The sequence below is a fragment of the Rutilus rutilus genome, assembly GCF_951802725.1.
Source record: "Rutilus rutilus genome assembly, chromosome: 18".
NCBI lineage: Eukaryota > Metazoa > Chordata > Actinopteri > Cypriniformes > Leuciscidae > Rutilus > Rutilus rutilus.
This window is the reverse complement of record NC_140231.1, coordinates 16104069-16124284: the sequence shown is the minus strand read 5'-3', so window position 1 is coordinate 16124284 and position 20216 is coordinate 16104069. Positions and strand designations below refer to the sequence as shown.

At 38.0% G+C, this 20216-nt stretch overlaps 2 protein-coding genes across 4 annotated transcripts in view; both read left to right on the top strand.

Annotated features, from left to right (window-relative positions):
• Positions 1 to 4: 4 nt before the first annotated feature.
• Positions 5 to 5039, top strand: ecscr (endothelial cell surface expressed chemotaxis and apoptosis regulator). The gene is made up of 10 exons (XM_084387850.1): positions 5 to 341; positions 745 to 822; positions 1645 to 1758; positions 1858 to 1902; positions 2055 to 2150; positions 3125 to 3241; positions 3311 to 3409; positions 3507 to 3540; positions 4492 to 4562; positions 4698 to 5039. The coding sequence occupies exons 1-10, from the start codon at positions 281 to 283 to the stop codon at positions 4796 to 4798; spliced, it is 816 nt and encodes a 271-aa protein (XP_084243976.1). The 5' UTR covers positions 5 to 280; the 3' UTR covers positions 4799 to 5039.
• A 4466-nt stretch (positions 5040 to 9505) lies between these two features.
• The window catches only part of dnajc18 (DnaJ (Hsp40) homolog, subfamily C, member 18), a 28351-nt gene continuing 17640 nt past the window's right edge, over positions 9506 to 20216 (top strand). For 2 of the 3 annotated variants that reach the window (XM_084388096.1, XM_084388097.1), the window contains exons 1-8: positions 9508 to 10046; positions 13542 to 13737; positions 13816 to 13961; positions 16564 to 16776; positions 17080 to 17192; positions 18087 to 18196; positions 18566 to 18738; positions 19027 to 19178. In XM_084388096.1, the coding sequence (XP_084244222.1) occupies positions 9905 to 10046; positions 13542 to 13737; positions 13816 to 13961; positions 16564 to 16776; positions 17080 to 17192; positions 18087 to 18196; positions 18566 to 18738; positions 19027 to 19151 (1218 nt within the window). In that variant the 5' untranslated portion in view covers positions 9508 to 9904 and the 3' untranslated portion in view covers positions 19152 to 19178. Of the gene's footprint in view, positions 10047 to 13541; positions 13738 to 13815; positions 13962 to 16563; positions 16777 to 17079; positions 17193 to 18086; positions 18197 to 18565; positions 18739 to 19026; positions 20211 to 20216 lie in introns of those variants that run through there. The other variant, XM_084388095.1, reaches the window with a different exon arrangement.

Genomic DNA, 20216 nt, shown 5'->3' with positions numbered 1-20216 from the left:
GAGCTCAGCGCCCACTGACACACACCCATACACACGCTTCTCAGCAGGGCTTAGTAATACTATGTGCTTTGTGTTGATATTATACAAAACAGGAAACAGTTTTGGACATACTGGCTCATACTTCAGCCAATATCACTTGCTCAAGAACATTTCCATACAGTTTTTCTGCTTTGTCGTTTTCATACACATTTAATTATTGTAATTATATCCTGATATCTGAGATACATATACGGCTGGTTCTGTGTAGACGGATGAGAGTAAAACCCATCTGGATTGAGCCATGGAGCTGCTTCTCTTTCTTCTCATTCTCAAGATTGCATCTTCATCCATCATTTCAGCAGGTAAGTGTCAGTTTATTTATGTGTGTGTGTATATATATATTTATATCATATATGATCACTGTGACTTTGCCATCATATCAACATTTTGCTGATCCTGGAACAAATGTTTTGTCTGAAAATGTAGTCCTAACCCTACCCTATCCCCACCCCTAAACCTAATGCGACCCGTAAGTTATCCCTAAAATCAGAGGGAAATGATAGGTGAATAACACTGGTGGTTGTAAGTCTAAACTTGAGAAACTGTATACTTGCCCCTCAGATCTGATTGGTTGATTAGAATGTTGATTAAGGAACATTGCACTGGGTGAAATTACCACTATATATGTAATTACCACTATATCCCACTAATGTGTATATATATATATATAAAAATTAATGTATGTTTTCCATGGGACCTGCACAGGAAATGACACAAACCTTGCAAGTATGGCACCTCCAAACACAACTGCTTCAACTCCATGGTCTGTAGGTTCAAGTACAGGTGAGTTATATTGTCTATGAATCTCAGTAACAACATTTTCAATTCAAACAAGAATTTACCATATTAAAGATGTTTGAGCATATATTGAACAATTACGAACCATCATATTACCATTGTTTAGATAATAGCAATAGATAAATGTCCAATAACATGCTTTCTAAATGTACCTGTGATGGTGTACTTTATATGAACCAATTACACATTAAGCAGAAGATGTCATTATTTTAGTTAGTTTAGTTTATCCTTTCTTCTCTCTCTCTCTCTCTCTCTCTCTCTCTCTCTCTCTCTCTCTCTCTCTCTCTCTCTCTCTCTCTCTCTATGTGTCTATATATATATATATATATATATACACACACACAGTAGTCAACATTTGAAGTGGATCAAAACCTTTCATCAAAGTTATAAATGAATTTTGAACAATACCCGTTGTTATATATATATAATATATATACAACCCGTTGTTGTATATATATATATATACACACACACAGTAGTCAACATTTAAAGTGGATCAAAACCTTTCATCAAAGTTATATATGAATTTAGAACAATACCCGTTCTTTAACTTTGATGAACTTTTTTGATCCACTTCAAATGTTGACTACTGTATATAGGTATATAAGTCCGTACAGTTAAGCCCGTAATGAAAATATGGTATATTATTATTTGGTATGTTTCTCTGTTCTGTTTCCAGGTTTAAATAAAATGTTGAATCCCAAATTTTCATTCCGGTCTCAGACCCTTCTGCATATTCTCAGTTCACTTGTAAATTATATTTATCCCTATCTTGATTTAAATGTATCTGTCTTCATTTTATTTCAGCAGTCCAACCTGAAAAAACAGTGTCTTCTACTTTTTCATCTCTACATGAGGATTCAAAAACCACCTCAAAAACTGTGAGCACAACCACAGCTCCTTTATCTTCCGGGCACACAGGTAAGGCACAAATATAACTTCAGTTAATGTATGTACTGTATAGTTTGCACATCAGCTCATTCAGCTCACACGCTGAACCCTGTACCTCTGTTTCTCCAGGCAGTACTGATGGACCCAGCCTCGGTTCTTCAAATAGGCCATCAGGTAGTATTAACCGCTTTTAATTAGAATATTCAGAACATGGGGGGAAATTTTGACTTCTGTAATCTTGCTTATCTACTAGTGAAGTTCTTTCTTTGAACTGTGAGGATATCACAATAAATGTTATTAAAAGTATAAGTGTGTATTCATTACAGGAAAGTCCATGATTACCAGCTTTACATTTACACCACCAAAATCCTACATAGACACAACTCTAAATGCCATCTCATCCCCGGCGGCCAAAACAACAGGTTTTACCTCCTTCTTCTGGCTTTTCCACCCAACAGTTCTTATTTACTGAAATATGAACAATAAGTATTAAAGGTGCAGTAAGTGATTTCTGAGAAACGTTTTTGATATTTGAATTCACCAAAACAAACACACCCCTACCCAAGAGGACCACACCCCTATCTTGATAGCTCCTCCCCCAAATTCACAAACATGCTATGCAACACAGGACCCGCCCCTTACCGCTGATTGGTTACAAGTGTGTTTTGGCACTCTGATCCACTTTCAATAGCTTTTATCAGAAATCACTCACTGCACCTTTAAGTGTAAAATGAAATGGACATGATATAATTCGTTCAAGAATAAAAAAAAATAAAAAAAAAGGGTACTATACGGTTATCCGGACCACACGTGTAAACCGACTTTACGTGTGGTCACGTGTGGTCCGGATAACTGTATAGTACCAAAAAAACTATTCTAAAAACATTTTGCTAATGTTCCCATTAAGTTATAAAAACATTATTTCTCATTGTTTTCTGAACGTTCAAAATGTTGATTATACAAATGTTAAGGGAACATTCCATTTGATAATTTTGCACACATTATGGGAATGTAACTTTTGAATTTTCTCATAAATTTAAACGAACATCCAACTTATGTTTTGAGAAAATTAGGTAACATTTTAACAAACATTCTATTCCCATTACTGGAATGATGTTTGTTCATATATTCGAGAGCCTTGCCAGAACGTTAGCCAAAGTTCTGAGAATGTTCCCTAGCTGGGTTAGCTGGATGGTTGAATCCCTGGGTTTAAAATCAGTGAAAGTTGAATGATACCCAATTTGAAATGAATGGGGCAAAAAATGTCTTTTGAAGAAGATTTTATCCCTTATTTGAGCTGTACTTTAAAGAATTGTTCATGTTGTACAGTAAAGTCTAGCATTTTCCATTTTAGACTACATCAAACTATTATTTCACATGTTTGCTCTATGTGCAGTGGGTGTTTCTGCACTTCCTAAGACTTCAACAACAGTCCGTTCAAACATCAGCATGTCAGAGGTGACGGCAGCACCTACACAGGCTCCAGACAGCAGTCTCACTTTGCTCGCCTTTGGTAGGTTTTATACTGATATTCTCATGATGCACATTATTTCTTCTGCAGCATAATATTTCCTGTCTGCAGGTGTGATGAGTTTTATACTCATTTTAATTGTTGTCATGGTGATCTTGGTGATCACTATCAACCTCAGGGGACGGTGTAGAGATACCAGGCAGAACAAGGGTGGGTTTCTCTCTCATTCTGTCAGTTTTAAGATTACTTTTCAAAGCATACATGGCTACAAGCTTAAAATCAGTTTTGTTTTGATTTTTGTTTATAGATGTTAAAAGCTATGACTCTGTGGTATCGGACAGGTGAGGACTCAAAAACCCACACACATAAAACCAAAGTGCTGTCATGAGACTCTAGATGGCGCAGGCTAATAGGTCCTTAACTCAGTCTGCTTGCAATCACATAATTCTCTATAGACATTATGCGCCAGAGAAACTAGGGCGCAGCCATCTTTAGAATATTGTCTCTGAACTTCCGTTTTAGCGGTCGCTCTGTATATCTCTATGGCATTGCTGTCCAGGAGTAATTAGCTTCTGAAGTGGATTTACTTAATGTAAAGATAACAAAAGTTATCATGAGGATTGTAATGTTTTAAGCAGATGTCTTAACAAATGTCAGTAGACCGGGAAGATTTTAAAACGAGCCGTTCATTCATAAATACGCAAGATCACTGTGAAAATACAAACCGGAAGTTAAAAGACAACGAGCGCAGCGCTGAAAAGGGGCGGGGCTACATTAGGTCTATAGGGCACAGCTGATTGGTTCCTGCTGTGTCAGTACTAGCAATGAACTCGCTGCTCAACCTTTAAATACTTGGTTAGCATTTGCTGTAGCAGTTGCAGCTTGCTTTCAGAAACCCTCCACCTTCCCCAGCTCCACCTGTATAGATCTCCTATGGGTAATTCATGTATGCTGTATTGTACAGCAGCAGCAGCATGTTTTACTTGCTCACAGCAGCATGTTGTGTATGTATTAACAGTAGCAAGTCCCGTACTTGCTCTACAGCAGAAACAGTAATAACAGCAGCAGCGTAATAGATCTATTCCGCCAAGACCAAACATATCAACATTGTCATATCCATAACCATGCCAAAAAAAAACATGAGTTGTCATGACATAACTGTGAATGTGGAGTTATCATCATAGCTTGTTTTATGTATATATAATATAAATAAATAAATAATATTATATACTGTCTTTAGATAACATATCTGTTGAAAATTAATTTAAGCTACTGTCTCAATTTTGATCAAGCAACATGATCAGCAACTGTGAGAAAGAGAGCATCACTCTTGTCTCTGTGAGGACAATAAACACAGAAAACGGTAAGAACGTGCATTCCCTAAAATATTGTTGTGTGTGTGATTAAAACAGGGGGAAAATAGCACCCCATTTGACATTATTGTAATATATGAAAGCGTAAATGTCCTACTGTGAGATTTCACCTCTATTCTCTGCAGATACAGATTCTCCTCAGATCTCTTCAGTTCACAGCACTATAGTGGACAATGAGGACCAAGAACTTACCAGAGACCTGCTGGGCATCAAAGATGGAGTTTGAGTTCACTCATTCATTGTGCATGGAGATTGGAGGCTGCACACTTATTTTTGATATTTATAATGTTGATTGAATGTGAATTAATGTGCCTCTAATGATGGTCAGTGTACAGATCACACATTATGTTACATGTATTGCACTCCATATAAAAATATCATTATGTCTGCCATGCACTTAAATATTAAACATTTCTGTCAATTTTTGTTTCTCTTCTTTTTTCAGATTAAAAAAGTGCATTTATGTCTATAATGTCAAGTATAAGTTAAAAAGGGAGATACTGAATATCTTGGTTATCATAAGGTTCCAAATTATACAATAATAAAAAAAAAAAATTACTTATTTTTTTCCCTGGGCAATAGCAGAGGTTTTTTATATAGCTAAGGCTTTATGCATGCATGCATAGTGAATTTGATATTGTTTATTAGGTAAATATATTAGTCATTTTGTCATGTCATTGTCCTGATCACCCTTTCAGATGTTTATTCTCTACATCAGTGGTTTTCAATATTGGTCCCGGAGGCTTACAGGGACCAATGTTGAAAATACGCACATCTTGTATATGTCTCCCTTACCTAACACACCTGATTCAGATCAGCTCATTCGGAGAGGGCTCCATGAACTAAGGCTAGATAGGCTACCTTTGTTTTTCTCTGTGTTTTGTCCTTCCGTCCACACTGAGACCGCATTTTTGTCTTGCGAAAAAGCTTTTTGATGGTCTACCAACTGGATAAAGTTGACAATGCGATTTTCGCATTATATTGCGGACTCTGATTTATTTGAAAACGATGCCGCATGTTTAGTCATGTCATGTGATGCATATTGTAGGCTGCCGATAGATATCGGAGACCGGGGGTGGTTGTAACATGGGGAGAGTTGTAACACCATCAATTCCACCAATTAGGGATAAGATAGAAGTCACATGATCACTTTAGTATTTTCCTACTTCATCCCTAATGGTGATTGTCAATGCTGGAAACAGGCAAATGCAGAATATATAGAGAAAAAGTTATTTTTAGGTCAGAAAGTAAAGATTTTAACCAAGACTATATTTTGTTTAGTATCTTGTAGATAAAATTGTATGATTTATATTAGATTAAATAGTTTCTTAGGCAATATGTGATGCGTTTTCCCCCTGCTAATTTTAAACCACTATGCTAATACAGCTAGCTTGGCTTCCAGGGGTGGGGTGGGTTGTAACACTTATTTAAAAAGTGTTACAACCATCCCTTACTTACTAAGAATATAACTAAGAATTGTCTTGATTTTAATGTTTTACAGAACGACTAGGGCATGGAAAAGAAAGACTGACAGAGGTGTCTCTGCCAGTGTTTTAAATAAAGTGGTTTGCATGGAGCAATTTAACAGCACAAAGCCAAAGAAGGTTTGGGTGAAATGCGCCCTATGCAGTTTCTGGGCCCATCAAGGAACAAAGGAACACCGTGTATTTGACATCAGCTCACGAGGTCTGTGATATTCTTGGAGAGGGTTGAATTGGTTCCATTTGTAGTACACAAATGTGGGTGCTTTGTATACAATTTTTGAGAACTCAAGCTGAAAAATTCAGCGAGTTATAGGTGCTGAAGCAAAAAGTGTTACAACCATCCCCGGTCTCCCCTATACCGGCTCCTGCTATGTGCTATTCTCTTTCACAGTGTTGCTAAAGAGCAATGTTACTTTGAGCAATGTTCATATTACATTCCTGCTAAGATGACATCAGAAAAGCTTGGAAAAGGCGGATTACAATTATAAATGGTGTGTCTGACCTTCTTTACTTACTATAGTCCAGTTATTTTAAGCCAAAATGGGGGTCAACCTTGAACAAATTGCAACAGAAGCAAACTCAACTGATTTTGTATCCTCAATATGTCCTGAGTAAGGAAAAAAAAAGTCCCGATGAATCCCATTAGGGGAAAGTTTAGAAAAAGACCCAAATATAGCCTATTCATACGCCTATTCATTCTTTTTCTTACGTGAATATGGAAAAAATTTAACCTTTAGATAGATTAAGTATTTTACTGTTATATGTCAACAAGATTCAACAAGACATTTTCGCCTGGCTAGACCCAATGTTTAGATCTGTTGTGGTATTTATGCAAATTAGCACATACGTAATTAGATTATGCACCGTTTGTCCATGTTAACAAACAATTAAAAAAAACTTGTAATACATTTTTTGTTTGTCTTGATGTAAGTAATCAGCTCAGTAATTTTCATGGTGATATCTAAAGGTTAAAATGTTTACCCTATTCACGTAAGAAAAAGAATGAATAGGCGTATGAATAGGCTATATTTGGGTCTTTTTCTAAACTTTCCCCTTAGATCCCTAATGGGATTCTTTGGGACTTTTTTGTCCTTACTCAGGACATATTGAGGATACAAGATCAGTTGAGTTTGCTTCTGTTGCAATTTGTTCAACCTTTTTTCAAAAAATGACTGGACTAATACCTGAGTAAATGTGAATTACACTCTTGACTGGTAAAGGGTCTTTTTACACCTGCGTTTAATCTGATTTGTTAAAACGGTTACATTTACACTTTTACATCCACAAAACGAATATAAATCCGATCCTCAATTCTCGCGCTATATGCAAATTTAACATCACGTTAACGTTCACGTCAATGAAAGCAACAGATGTAAACTGCTTTTTTTTTTTATCATCAGCAGCAAATTTCAAGATAAAAATTTCACAGCTACCTGTAGGCAATCCTTGCAACCGGTCCCTTCAAAATATTCTTCTTATATCGTATATCATCCCTCTTATCGTTCTTATATTGCAAGAAACATTTTTTTATTTAATTTCTAACTATTCAATAAAGCAGTGTCCTGCAGTATAACTTGCACTTATTCCAAAACTATTTTAACATTGTTTGTAATTCTCATATCATTATTATACCTGTACTATTAATGACCTCATATTACTTGAGAAAAATGTGGAATGTAGGCTATTTGTTACACTGCAGACTAAGTTAACTGCAATCTTTTATTTTCCTTTATATGTATGTGTTTGTTTTATTTTGGCAATAAACTCACCCTTGATCCTCATGATGTCATCACAGTCCAGCTGTCTCAGCAGATGTGGTGAACTCTCTCACTCTCTGACGGACTGGGTGGATTGTCCTGATGTTGAGGCTGGAGCTGGACGTCCTCCACTTGCTGGTCCAGTAGAGGAGACGTCAGGATTAGTGGAAGGAGGTTCCTGATGATGTCCTCTACAGTACAGATGATATCCAAGTCGTATCTAAAGAGAGGAATATCAACCAAAAGCTTGTTTTAATCAAATAATCTCAATAAAATTTTGCATACTCATAATAATTCTTCATTTAGTGGAAACTTGGGTTACTTGAAATCTTAAAAGATTAAACGTCTTCATGTTTTATCGATTTATCACGTGTCTTGGAAAATAAGTAATTGATCTGCATTTTTAATGTATGATTGTGCCATTTATATTGTGTGTAAATGATTAAGAGACTTTTTGGTGTTTTGATGGTCATTTACCAATAGTACACCTCCTGGATGGGGGTTCATCAGTGTCCAGTGCTGCCTGAGCTTTGGTGGATTTAGGGCGATACAAATAAAAGATAAAACAGGCAAACATTCGAAACCTCCTCTTTTTCTGCCTCTTCTTCTTTGCCTTCTCCTCCTCTCTCTCCTTTCTCTCATGCCGGCCTCTCTCACCGATTCCTAGTTCCCACAGGCGTCTCGTAAGGATGAGGATGAGCTCCGGCTTGAGGTCGGTGGGTGTCAGTGGTGTTCTGGGATTTACCCCCTGCACACACACAACTCCTCCCTCCGCTTTCTCTTTACGAGATAGTCACTGTCCCATAACCAACACACGATAAAACACTATTAACCACACCATAAACTGTTGATAAAACAAACCATGTTAAATGTTAATGTCACTCATTTGATGAAAAGAGATACCAAATACAATTCTATTTTGTATTTTTACACTAACTAATGTTCTATTTATTAAAACAAAGTATAGGCTACATTTCATTTCAAGTGTTTTATGCATATTTACATTTATTCCAAAATAATAACTAAAGGCAGTAACTATTTAAAAAAATATTTTCATGATTTGTTATCACAACTTTTTATCTTTTGTCAAATCAACTTAGATAATTAATGTGGTTCAGATAACATAATATTTTGAGTGTATGTTAATTAAACCAACCCCCTTCATTGTATTAACTCAAATTTTTAATTTCAACAAACTAAAAATTTTAAGGCAACCAGGTAACTTACTTTTTTACGTTAAACCAACAATAACTTTTTACAGTGCATGATTAGATGATTATTTTTCACCTGAAGTTGTGTTTTTTTCTCACAGCCACACGAGGGTGGCAGACAACGCTTTCATCATGAAAATTACTGTGTGCATCTGCATTACCCTAGCCTATGTTTAATATATATATATATATATATATTATTATTATTTTTACGGAATGTAATATGATTTCGAGTGCCTTACAAACCCTAGTGACTGCCCTGCGTATACCTTTTGGGGTGTTCATTTAAAATAATTCTAATTTAAACGTGAAAGGTCATTTTTCTCAGTGTATGAGAGACATCAAAGCTTATGCTTATCCATCAAATGACTCCAAACTATACCTACAAATAACGGGATGATCCATAAACACACATGCCAGCATCACCCATTAACGCCGGGTACCATTTCGGATTATATAGCGTGTTGCCTTCATGCCCTTTACGGCAAGGATTGTCGCTTTCTGATTGGCTGTTTGGATTGTAGTCCCGCACCATGCGCGTCCGCTTCCGGTTAGCGATGGAGGTTGCAAGCAGTATTGCATTTCTGTCTTTCTCGCACATTTTGCAATGACGAAGCCAAAGGGTCAAACATGAATAGTTTTGATAATACATTCATATACGATTAAGTCGCGTCGTAGAGGTGTCATCTAAGTGCGGAAGATGTCTAGAATCGGAAGTTAAATTGTTGTGGTTGCATTAGCATAACGCAAAAGATTTAGCTTGATGTCAACAACATCGCGAGTCATTTTTTACACCCAGACAAGACTTATTTTGATTATTTTGCTTCACTTAGTTAATTGGCAAGTCATTTAATGCGGGTTTGAGGTGTCATTGCTTGAAATGACCATGTTTGAGATGGACAAAGAGGAGTCTGACAGGCTGATAGAGAAAGCCAAGCTGTGCTTGCGGTCAGGACGCAAAGAGAAAGCCTTGCAGCTGCTGTACGAGGCGCAGAAGATCTACCCCAGCACCCGGGCCAGAGGTTTGTATCATGCTGCTGTTGTTTGATTGACAAATCAGGTGTGTTTGGTCAGTGTGCTGAATAGAAATAGAAAGTGCAGCGTCTGGATGTTGTGTGTTATACAATCTGTCATTAGGTCAGCGGTGGGTTTGGGTCTGGGTCTCTCACTCTCTGGTTGATATCAAGTCAAGTAACCTTTATTTCTGTAGCGCTTTTTACAATACGGTTTCAAAGCAGCTTCACGGTGATAACTGGAAATTAATTCAACAAATATTGTTTTGGCTGTACAGCAGCATTGTCCAGTTGAAGTAAGTTCAGTGTTGATTCATTTCCACTGTAAAAAAAATCATTAGTTCATTTATCTATACAGTTTCTCTGGAGAAAACAGTGAGGTCATTGTCCAGTTCAGTTCTCATACAATGGTGTCAATGCAGGCATATCAATAATATTGTTGAATATTAAAGGGATAGTTCACCCAAAAATGAAAATTCTGTCAATAATTACTCATCCTCATGTTGTTCCAACCCCGTAAGACCTTCATTCATCTTCGGAACACAAATTAAGATATTTTTGATTAAATCTGAGAGCTGGATCACTCCTCCATAGGCTTCTAAGGGATTGAAACTTGCTGGCCCAGAAAAGTTATTAAAGACATCGTTAATGTATTACTACGTGTCGTGAACTCACTCGAGGCCCAGAGAGAAGAAAATGAATAGTGGAATAAAGTGGGGGGTTTTTGCGCACAAAAAGTATACTCGTCGCTTGTTAAACTTCAGATTGAGCCACTGTAGTCACTTGGACTATATTAACGATGTCTTTAATAACTTTTCTGGGCCAGCAAGTTTCAATCCCTTAGAAGCCTATGGAGGAGTGATCCAGCTCTCAGATTTAATAAAAAATATCTTAATTTGTGTTCCGAAGATGAACGAAGGTCTTACGGGGTTGGAACAACATGAGGATGAGTAATTACTGACAGAATTTTAATTTTTGGGTGAACTATCCCTTTAAGTGTCCCCAAATAAGCAAGCCAGAGGCGACAGAGGCAAGGAACCCAAGCTCCCATAAGGTGACAAAAACCTTGGGAGAAACCAGGCTCAGTCTGGGGACCAGTCCTTTTCAGGCCAACGAACTGTAATAGCATTACAGGTCAGAAGTCAGATTGGGATCAGAACATTAAAAATATTGAATCCAGTTCCATCTGGTTGAAGATTGGATTCATCTCGCTGTTAGGGTGACGTGTTTGGATGAGGATCTGTGCCACTGGCTGTCGTGCCAAGCCTTCATTGGGGAGAGACTAGTTGCATTGTGCTGCATTGTTGTTGTGTTTAGGCACGGGTCCTCCATCTGATCTGGTTACGGCCCAGATTTGGCAGACTACGGTAACCTAGGGAAAAACAGAGAGACTAATATTAGCGTAGATGCCATTCTTCTTATGATGTAACGAGTACATCAGGTGTTATGGGAAGTGTTCCCTGTTCTGACTGACCTAATTTATGCAGCCTAAAAAGATCTGACATAGGACGTTTTGAAAGCTTTGATGCCTCTCAGTGGAGGCTGATCTTGTTAAACACGCACTCCTTGTGATCCAATCTTTAAAAAAAACACACACAAAACAAACAAACATGTTGTTTCAGTGCATGCATTGTTTTAGTTTGGAAGCGCCACCGCTAGCTTAGCTTAGCACAATGAATGGAATCCTTTGTTGCCAGCTAGCATGTCGTGAGTAAAAGTGATAAAAAATTAAAAAAAGGAATTACTTCTTGTGGCCTGCGTATTCACAACGAGTACAAACAGCAATGCAGATTAAGACTAGGCGATTTCCTAGGCAGATATTGATTTGGGACTATATTGGGGTGAAGCACAGGCGAAGCACTGCTACTTGGGCGCAGAGATATCACACTCACCACCAGTTCGTGTTGACTCTCATCCTCACGTCCTCAGGCTGTTGAGCGATCGCAACCTCCTCCTCCTTTCGTTCTGTTTCCAAAGCACACCGCTCCTCTTCTGAAAACTCTGGTTCATAGAGGTATGGTTCTGGCTCTTGACTGTCTGAGAAGTCACCCTCCTCGTCTCTCACAAAATCCGCCATGTTCATCGCCATTCACTATGTCTACTGTAGGAAAAATATGCCTAGGAAATCGCCTAGTCTTAATCTGCATTGCTATTTGTACTCGTTGTGAATACGCAGGCCACAAGAAGTAATTCGTGTTTTTTTTTTTTTATCACTTTTACTCATGACATGCTAGCTGCCAACAAAGGATTCCATTAATTATGCTAAGCTAAGCTATCGCCGGCGCTGCCAAACTAAAACAATGCATGCACTGAGACAAAAATGCGTTTGCCCACCTATCTAAATGTAGGAAAGACGGTGAATAAGCCCTATTTCAAAAAACAGTGGAGTGTTCCTTTAAATAACATGGGTTATCTTAGTGATAAATTACATTTTATTATAATATTACACCATCCAAATATGTATTTATTTCCTTCTATTTCTCGTTGTCATTGCAGGCTGGTTTAGCCTATATTCAGAGTTATGAAAAATGATTAGTGTTGCATGCTTAAAATAGCCTTGAACATGCTTGAAAAATAAGGTGCGTCCCAAATCGCGTACTTGCGCACTATTCTACGCCATTATGTGGTATAAATGGTGCAAGTAGTGCGTTCACACTGAAAACTCTAAAAAGAAAAAGTGCACTTTAAGTACCCGGATGATGCACTTGTTTAACCGAAAAAACGAAGTGTGGAACGTTGGACACTTCATGCACTCACAGCTTTAAATACGTAGCGGCGGGGGAGGGGCTATCAGACTTCGACGTTGAAAGACGAAATAAACGTATAAAGTTCATACACTACACGGTTGAGTACATAGTGCATAAGTACATTGTGCATAAGTGCATTAGTGTATAGTGCGTCATTTGGGACACAGCTATAGTTGATGACTAAAAAATAATAATTTCATGTGAAGACAGTGGCTTAATACAGTGACATAGGCTATGTTTTTTAGCCATATCAAAACAGTAGTCATGTCATGTGCATGGGTAAATTTGACCTGCTGGCGGTTTTAGGTATACAACCACCCCTGGTGATTCTAGTGTTAAATTTGCCCTCGTATTCTTTAATCTAAATAACTTCCCCTCCATCTTGCAGCTACACCTCTTTCTGACGACGTGTTAACTGGTGTGAGGGCGGGACAACCTGTCACTCACATGACATCACAGCAATAGCAAACCACAACCATCCAATCCAATCTTTTATTCTTTTCTAGAAGTTTCACAGGGATATGTCACAATAGGAAAGAAAAGACTATCGCAGTTTCTGTTCCTTGCTGACTTTAATGGAAATGTTAAAAGATCAACAAGCCCAAGTGGACCAGCAGAAAAAGTCGTAATTGTGGAGTCCTAATACTAATATATAGTTTTTTTTTTTTAATACATAGTAAGCAAGTAAAAGCTGGTTCTAAAAGTCACTACATTCAGTGCAACAATATGTGAAATGATTCCCAATTTCCCTCGTTAGTACTGATTGATGCCATTGTGAAGAATGGTGGGACTCCCCCTGAAGATGAGCGCACCTTCACGCCTCCACCTGGCTGGAGGAGCTCTGATGAAGACGGTCCGGCTCCACATCAGCGGATCAGAGGCCAAGAGAGAGCCGAGGGGTCCAGTGACGACAAGAAGAGCTACACCGAGGAGCAGCGGCAAGGAGTGCTCAGGTACTGACAGAGGAATTATCACCCAAAAACATTAAAATTAAGTCATTATTAATTTATTTACTTCCTAAACCTGTGTAGGATAAAGAGATGCAGAGACTTCTATGAAATTCTGGGGGTGCCAAAGAATGCCAATGATGAGGACTTAAAGAAAGCCTATAGGAAGCTGGCGCTACGCTTCCACCCGGATAAGAACTGCGCTCCTGGAGCGACCGATGCTTTCAAAGGTACAGTATCTCATATATGATTTTTTTTTTTTTTTTTTTTTAGTAAGGATGCATTAAATTGATCAAAAGTCACAGTAAAGACTTTTACCATGTTACAAAAAAATCTTAAATCCTTTTTAACTTTCTATTCATAAAAAATAAAACATGGTTTCCACAAAACTGAAGCAGCACAACGGTTTTCAACATTGATGATAATTATAAGAAATGTTTCTTAAAGGGGTCCTATTATGCTCTTAACTTTTTAAACTTTAATTAGACTGTAATGTTGCTGTTTGAGCATAAAAAAGATCTGCAAGGTTACAAAGCTCAAAGTCCAGTCCAAAGGGAGATATTTTATTTAACAGAATCCACTTTAGAAGAACTACAACAAACGACTCATTTGGACTACAACACGTTTTTTTCCAGGCTTTATGAAGTCACAATGTTTCTCATTTAAATAATCCCCGCCCACAGAATATGTAAGAAAAGGGGACGAGGCCTGGTCGAGCTGCGTTAGAGGAGACAGTGTTGTCGCTGTCCAAGAGACGCTGTTTCCAAACATTTCCAAAACTCATTTATTTGACCTTCCTAAAGCTGACGAACTTAGTGGTTAAAAAAATGTAAACACTGTTTCTGAACATTATAATCCCAACATTTATCTGTGTGCTGCACATTTTACAGAGAACAGCTTCCAGAACCTCAATGCCGGCTACACACAAAAGCTTCTCCTGAAATGGAGCAGTTCCCACTTTGTCGGGACAATCTGTTGTTTTTTTGTAGTTGTGTTTTCTATGAACAGTTCTAATTAGTTTTTTTGTGTTGTTGCTATGATGTAAACAAAGGGAAAAGCTTTGCCTCTATTAGCCTGCCAGCCAACATTAGTGTTGATATAGTGTTTACAAGATCTCGCTTTTGTAAGACGGTTCACCATCCCTTAGGAAAATTAACCATGGTTTTGTAATCGATTACTGTTTGTATTACCATAGTTTTCCGACAAATATCATGATTAAATGGTGTTTAACATCATGGGCCCTATCTTGCACCCAGCGCAATTGACTTTGTACACCGACGCATGTATCATTCCTATTTTGCACCCGCGCACAGCGGACTTTTCCCTCCACAGATGCACGTCGGTAAACTAGGAAATGCATTTGCGCTCCCGGGGGGGGGCGGTTCAGCACAAAGAGGAGGCGTGTTCCGGTGCAAACATTCCCTGGTGCTATTTTGCAGGTTTAGAAAACAATTCCGCCACTGACCAGGAAAAACCTAGTCTAAAGTCAGTGGTGCGTTGCGCATGTTATTCATATGCTATTTTAAGGGCGCATGCTTGGCCATAATCAATGCGTGTGCACAACGCGCATACACTTTGCTTATACCTACAATATAAACACACGAGGGAAATCATTGTTGTGTCCATGAAGATGTGAAAAAATAGGCATAAATCCAGCTTACACATTTACCCAAATTATTATACGCCTGTTTAACCGAAGCTAATTTGGGTGGGTTTCTCCATCCCCATACAATGTCACTTCTCTGTGTTTTACGGCCCTGACGAGAACGTCGGTCTCCTCGGCTGTGAACCGCTCCTCGTGTGCGCCTGGAAAATCCGCCGTTATAATAGCACTCCGCCATGGAACAAGCGCGCCTGCTCTTAAAGGGAATGTGAGATGTCGCTCTGATTGGTTTATTTCACGTTACGGCCAAACCACACCTATGAATAATGAAGCTACTTCAGACCAACCCATTTTAGATTTGCATCGGGCGCAAGAGTCATTTATCCCGCCGGTATAATAGCAACAGCGCCCAAGACCTGCCCACAAAGTTACTTGCGTTTTGCGCTTGATACTTGCGTTTCAGATCGTTAAAATAGGGCCCCATATCTAAAATGTATAAGAAAAAAAATAAAAATACGGAAAAAATCACCACTCTAAAACGTCTTATGAAATCGAGCTTGCAAAGTTCATGCATGAAATCCTTTCTGGACAATTATCTTGTTTGTTAACATTCTTAAAATCTGAATCAGGCTTGAATTCATTTGAAATTTACGCCATCCTTAATATTTACATCTGAGTAGAGCTCGCAGTTATGAAGGCGCGGGACGTTTCCCGAACACGTGCTTGGCGCTGCCAATCACAACACACTGAGTTATCTAACCAATCACAGCACATTTCGTATTTCAGAAGGAGGGGCTTCATCAAAACCGGAAATAAACGGTGTGTTTGAGCCTGACTGGGGAGAGAGGTGCAACTGCTGAATAATGTGAAATATGTGAAAAATAATATTGAAGCATGAATGCATATTCTAGTACATCCAAAAAACAAGATCAAGACTTTGTAAAAGGGCATAATAGGACCCCTTTAAAATCAGCATATTTAAATGATTTCTGAAGGATCATGTGACACTGAAAACTTGAGGAATGATGCTGAAAATTCAGCTTTGCCATCACAGGAATAAATTACATTTTAAAATAAATTAAAATAGAAAAAATATTTTAAGTTGTAATAATATTTCACAATATTATTGTCTCTACTGTATTTTTCATCAAATAATTGCAACCTTGGTAAATATAAAATTCATATATAGCTTTGATATTTGGATTTCTCTAATCCTGTTCTCTATTCAGCAATAGGCAATGCATATGCAGTGCTCAGTAACCCAGAGAAAAGGCAGCAATATGATGAATGTGGGGAACAGGGCCCTGCAGAGACATCCAGTCAAACTTCAGCCCAAGCCCGTCATGCGTACGGACACCACCGCTCCTTCGGCAGAGACTTCGAGGCTGACATCTCCCCTGAGGAGCTCTTCAACATCTTCTTCGGGGGCAGATTTCCTACAGGTCTGAACCTCTATGAAGCTTTATAGCTAACTAAATAGTTTCATTTATAAAACTGGATTTGAAGTATTAAACCTTGGCTCAAATTTCACCCTGCAAAAATGTACATTTGTGCATTTCTGAAATGTAGTTTTGTTTCTAATTGGGTAAATAGAACGATTCACTTTTTTTTTTTTTTGCATATTTGAATTTTGCCAATTGCTATTCTTTTGCAATGTGTCCATCACAATTATCTGCTCCAGTAATTAATATAAACTAAAGATTTCTCACACATTTAAAGAACAAACAATCCTTTTCCTCATGTAGGCAACATCCATGTGTACACCAACCGTGGAGCTTCTTACGCTCATTATTACCAGCCCCGCAGACGCCGTGCGTACGAGAGACGGGAGGAAGAGGTGGAGGAGAGCCACAGTCAGGTAAGAGGATCCTACAGTCACCTAATCATGTGTGGACACAGGTCAAGTGTTCATGAAAAAACATGTTAACATCTTAATCAATTAAAAACATTAACATCTTAATCATTATTTTCCAAAATGTTATATAAAAGTATATTTTTAAAGGTAAAAAGTTTTTTTTTAATCAAATTAATTATAAATTAGAAAATCTCATTAAGTTTTAGTAGTTTAACCATAGGACATTGACATGTCATGTGATGTTCTCTGCGATATAATTTCTTGTTGGTTCTACCACATGACTTTGGTTTAGTAGACACCATTTTGTTTAAAAAATTTTTTAGTAAGGCAGTTTTGTTAAAAATATTTTCATAAGAAATAATAATAGATTAGATTTAAATAAAATATGTATGGTTTTCAATTCAATTTCATCCTTTTAGTGAGGCTTTTAGTTCAGAAATTAAAAACATGTTCATCATACAAGAGGCATATTCAAGTCACTCTATGTATGAATTGCATTTCTGAATAATTTAATAGATCCAGACATGAGAGTAGTGTGTCATAACCCATAAAACACTGTCTTAAGGTGGGTCACATTTAGTGAATTTTCACGAGTGAAATCCAGTCATTTCAATAGGAATACGTGCAGTCTGGAATTTTGTCTGAGGGTCAAAGTTTTCATCACGCAGATCTTGCAACAGAAATCCGCCTTGTTGACTAACAGAAAGCTGCTGGGTTTGAAAGTGGCTATGCTGTGCTTCACACATCCGAACACTATTGACAACAGACCATGAACCCTTTTTGCTTGCAAAATTTTACAGAAACTTTGTTAATGTGACCGCACCTTTATTCGGTTTCTGACTGTTATATTGTAAACATGGCCCGTCTCAATACTTTTTCCTGTTTCTCTTCATGTAGAACAACTTCACAGCTCTCCTGCAGCTGCTGCCGGTGCTGGTGCTCATTCTGATCTCTGTGTTCACTCAGCTGATGGCCACCAACCCTCCCTACAGCCTCTTCTACAAACCGTGAGTCAAACCTACTGCTACTTTCTCAGACAGAGAAGTCAAAACTCTTGACATCTGGCAATTGCAAACATGAAAGCTCTTAGAGGCTTGTTAAAAACAGTCTGTAAATATTGTCTCCTCTTTTTTTGTTGTTGACACAATTTAATTTTTTTAAGAAATGTTAGTCTCGTCTTTTTTTGTCAACGATATTGCATGTTGTTATAGTCACAGTTATCGTTTAATGACGTTGGTGTCGTCTTGTCATCGTCTCTTCTATTCATGTAAAAAAAGGTGGTCAACGAACATTTTTCGCCATAGACTAGTCAAACGCAACGCATGATGTAAAACATATGCTTTAAGGTAAGAACTGACATACTCTCCATCTAATAGGTCCATGGGGTTAGTGGTGTCCAGGGAAACCCAGCACATGGGTGTGCCATACTATGTGGATAAGAGTTTTGAGAAGGAGTACCACGGTGCTGCCCTGGACGAGCTGGAGAAGACCATTGAGAGCGATTATATTGACCACCTACAGACCAGCTGCTGGAAAGAGAAGCAACAGAGTAAGATGTCTTCTCATCCATTAGTTTTATTAATAGCTGTAAATTGCACAGCTGTAATACAGGGCTGCAAACTTTTGAGTTCGGCTTGGAGTGAGAATTAGGATGGGATGGGGTGGGGTTGATACTGAGATAAAATTCCCAATTTGATTCATAAGCTTGCGATTCGATTTCAATCTCGATTCATTTGTGTGTGTATATATGTATGTATATATATCCTGAATGCATGAGAGTTGGCAGCCCTGCTGTAATATAAAGCTCTATTATTAAAGCTGAGCCGTTTTGTTTTAGAATCTGATCTAACTAACCTGGGCCAGCTGTACCGAGACGAGCGGCTGAAGCAGAAGGCTGAAACCATGAAACTGGATCACTGTGAAAAGCTGCACCGCTTCATGGGCCGACAGAAAGGAGAGTGAGGCATCGTCGCCCTCCCAGACAGCATGGTCAGCCTAATCAAAGAGCTTTTAGTATCAGTTACATATTTCAATTTAATCGGGTGGGTCACCTTTTTTGGGAAGGAGAAAGGCAGGGAAAGACGTGTTCTAGCAGTAGCCCCAAGCTGAGCGTTTGTGCCTTTCATCCGTTAATAGGGTTAAATCTGAAGGCCTTTGAGATGCTCAAGCATCTGATTCAGCTGCGATGCACAACCACGTGTGGAAGAGGGGAATTCGTGCGAGAGCCTGGCATTTTTTTCCTTACATTAAGGAGCACCGGCTCCAGGCTGGCCGACAGGATTAAAGCTAGTGATTGTTGTTAATTAGACGCATTTAAGCTTCATTCTCTATAGGAGTTTAACTTATTTAAATTAACATATTTCATTTCTTTTTCCTGAATTTGTGCTGTGAATTACATTTGGACAGTAGTTATAACTTTTATTAGGACATAAAGCTAATTATTTTGTTTTTGAAACAACAAACACTTCTCAAAAACAGGGATATAAACCACTACAGCTTTTCAAAGCTCTCTGGACGTAGCAAAAAAAAAAAAAAAAACGTGTGTACATTGAAATAATGGTTCGGTCATTTGTAACGGTGCTGTATGTTTTGGAGATATTAGGTATTAGGCAACTGTTTTTTTTTTGTTTTTTTGTTTTTTTTGAAGAAAGTACAAATGGCCAGCACACTGACAGAAATGCTAAACGCCATTACCTCGGATTTATAAATCTGCAGTATTTGATTTATTTATTTATTTAGTATTTGGCACTTTATTTGTCTTAACTTCTTGTGTATTGCATGCATCCATCCATGCATTCTCCCTTCCTTGTTAGTGTTCGAAGCTGTTAACCGCACAGTTTAATATCAGTAATTATTAATAGGCAAGTAACCGTTACTGAGCAGCATCTGTTTTGAACTACAATTAATGTTTTACTTCATGTCACTGAACACTATGTTCTATATATTATAGCATACTGATCTTTAGCACAAATTTGAGCGCGAGATGTTCCGAAGCGCTACAGGAGGCATCCTTATTCGAGATGAAAT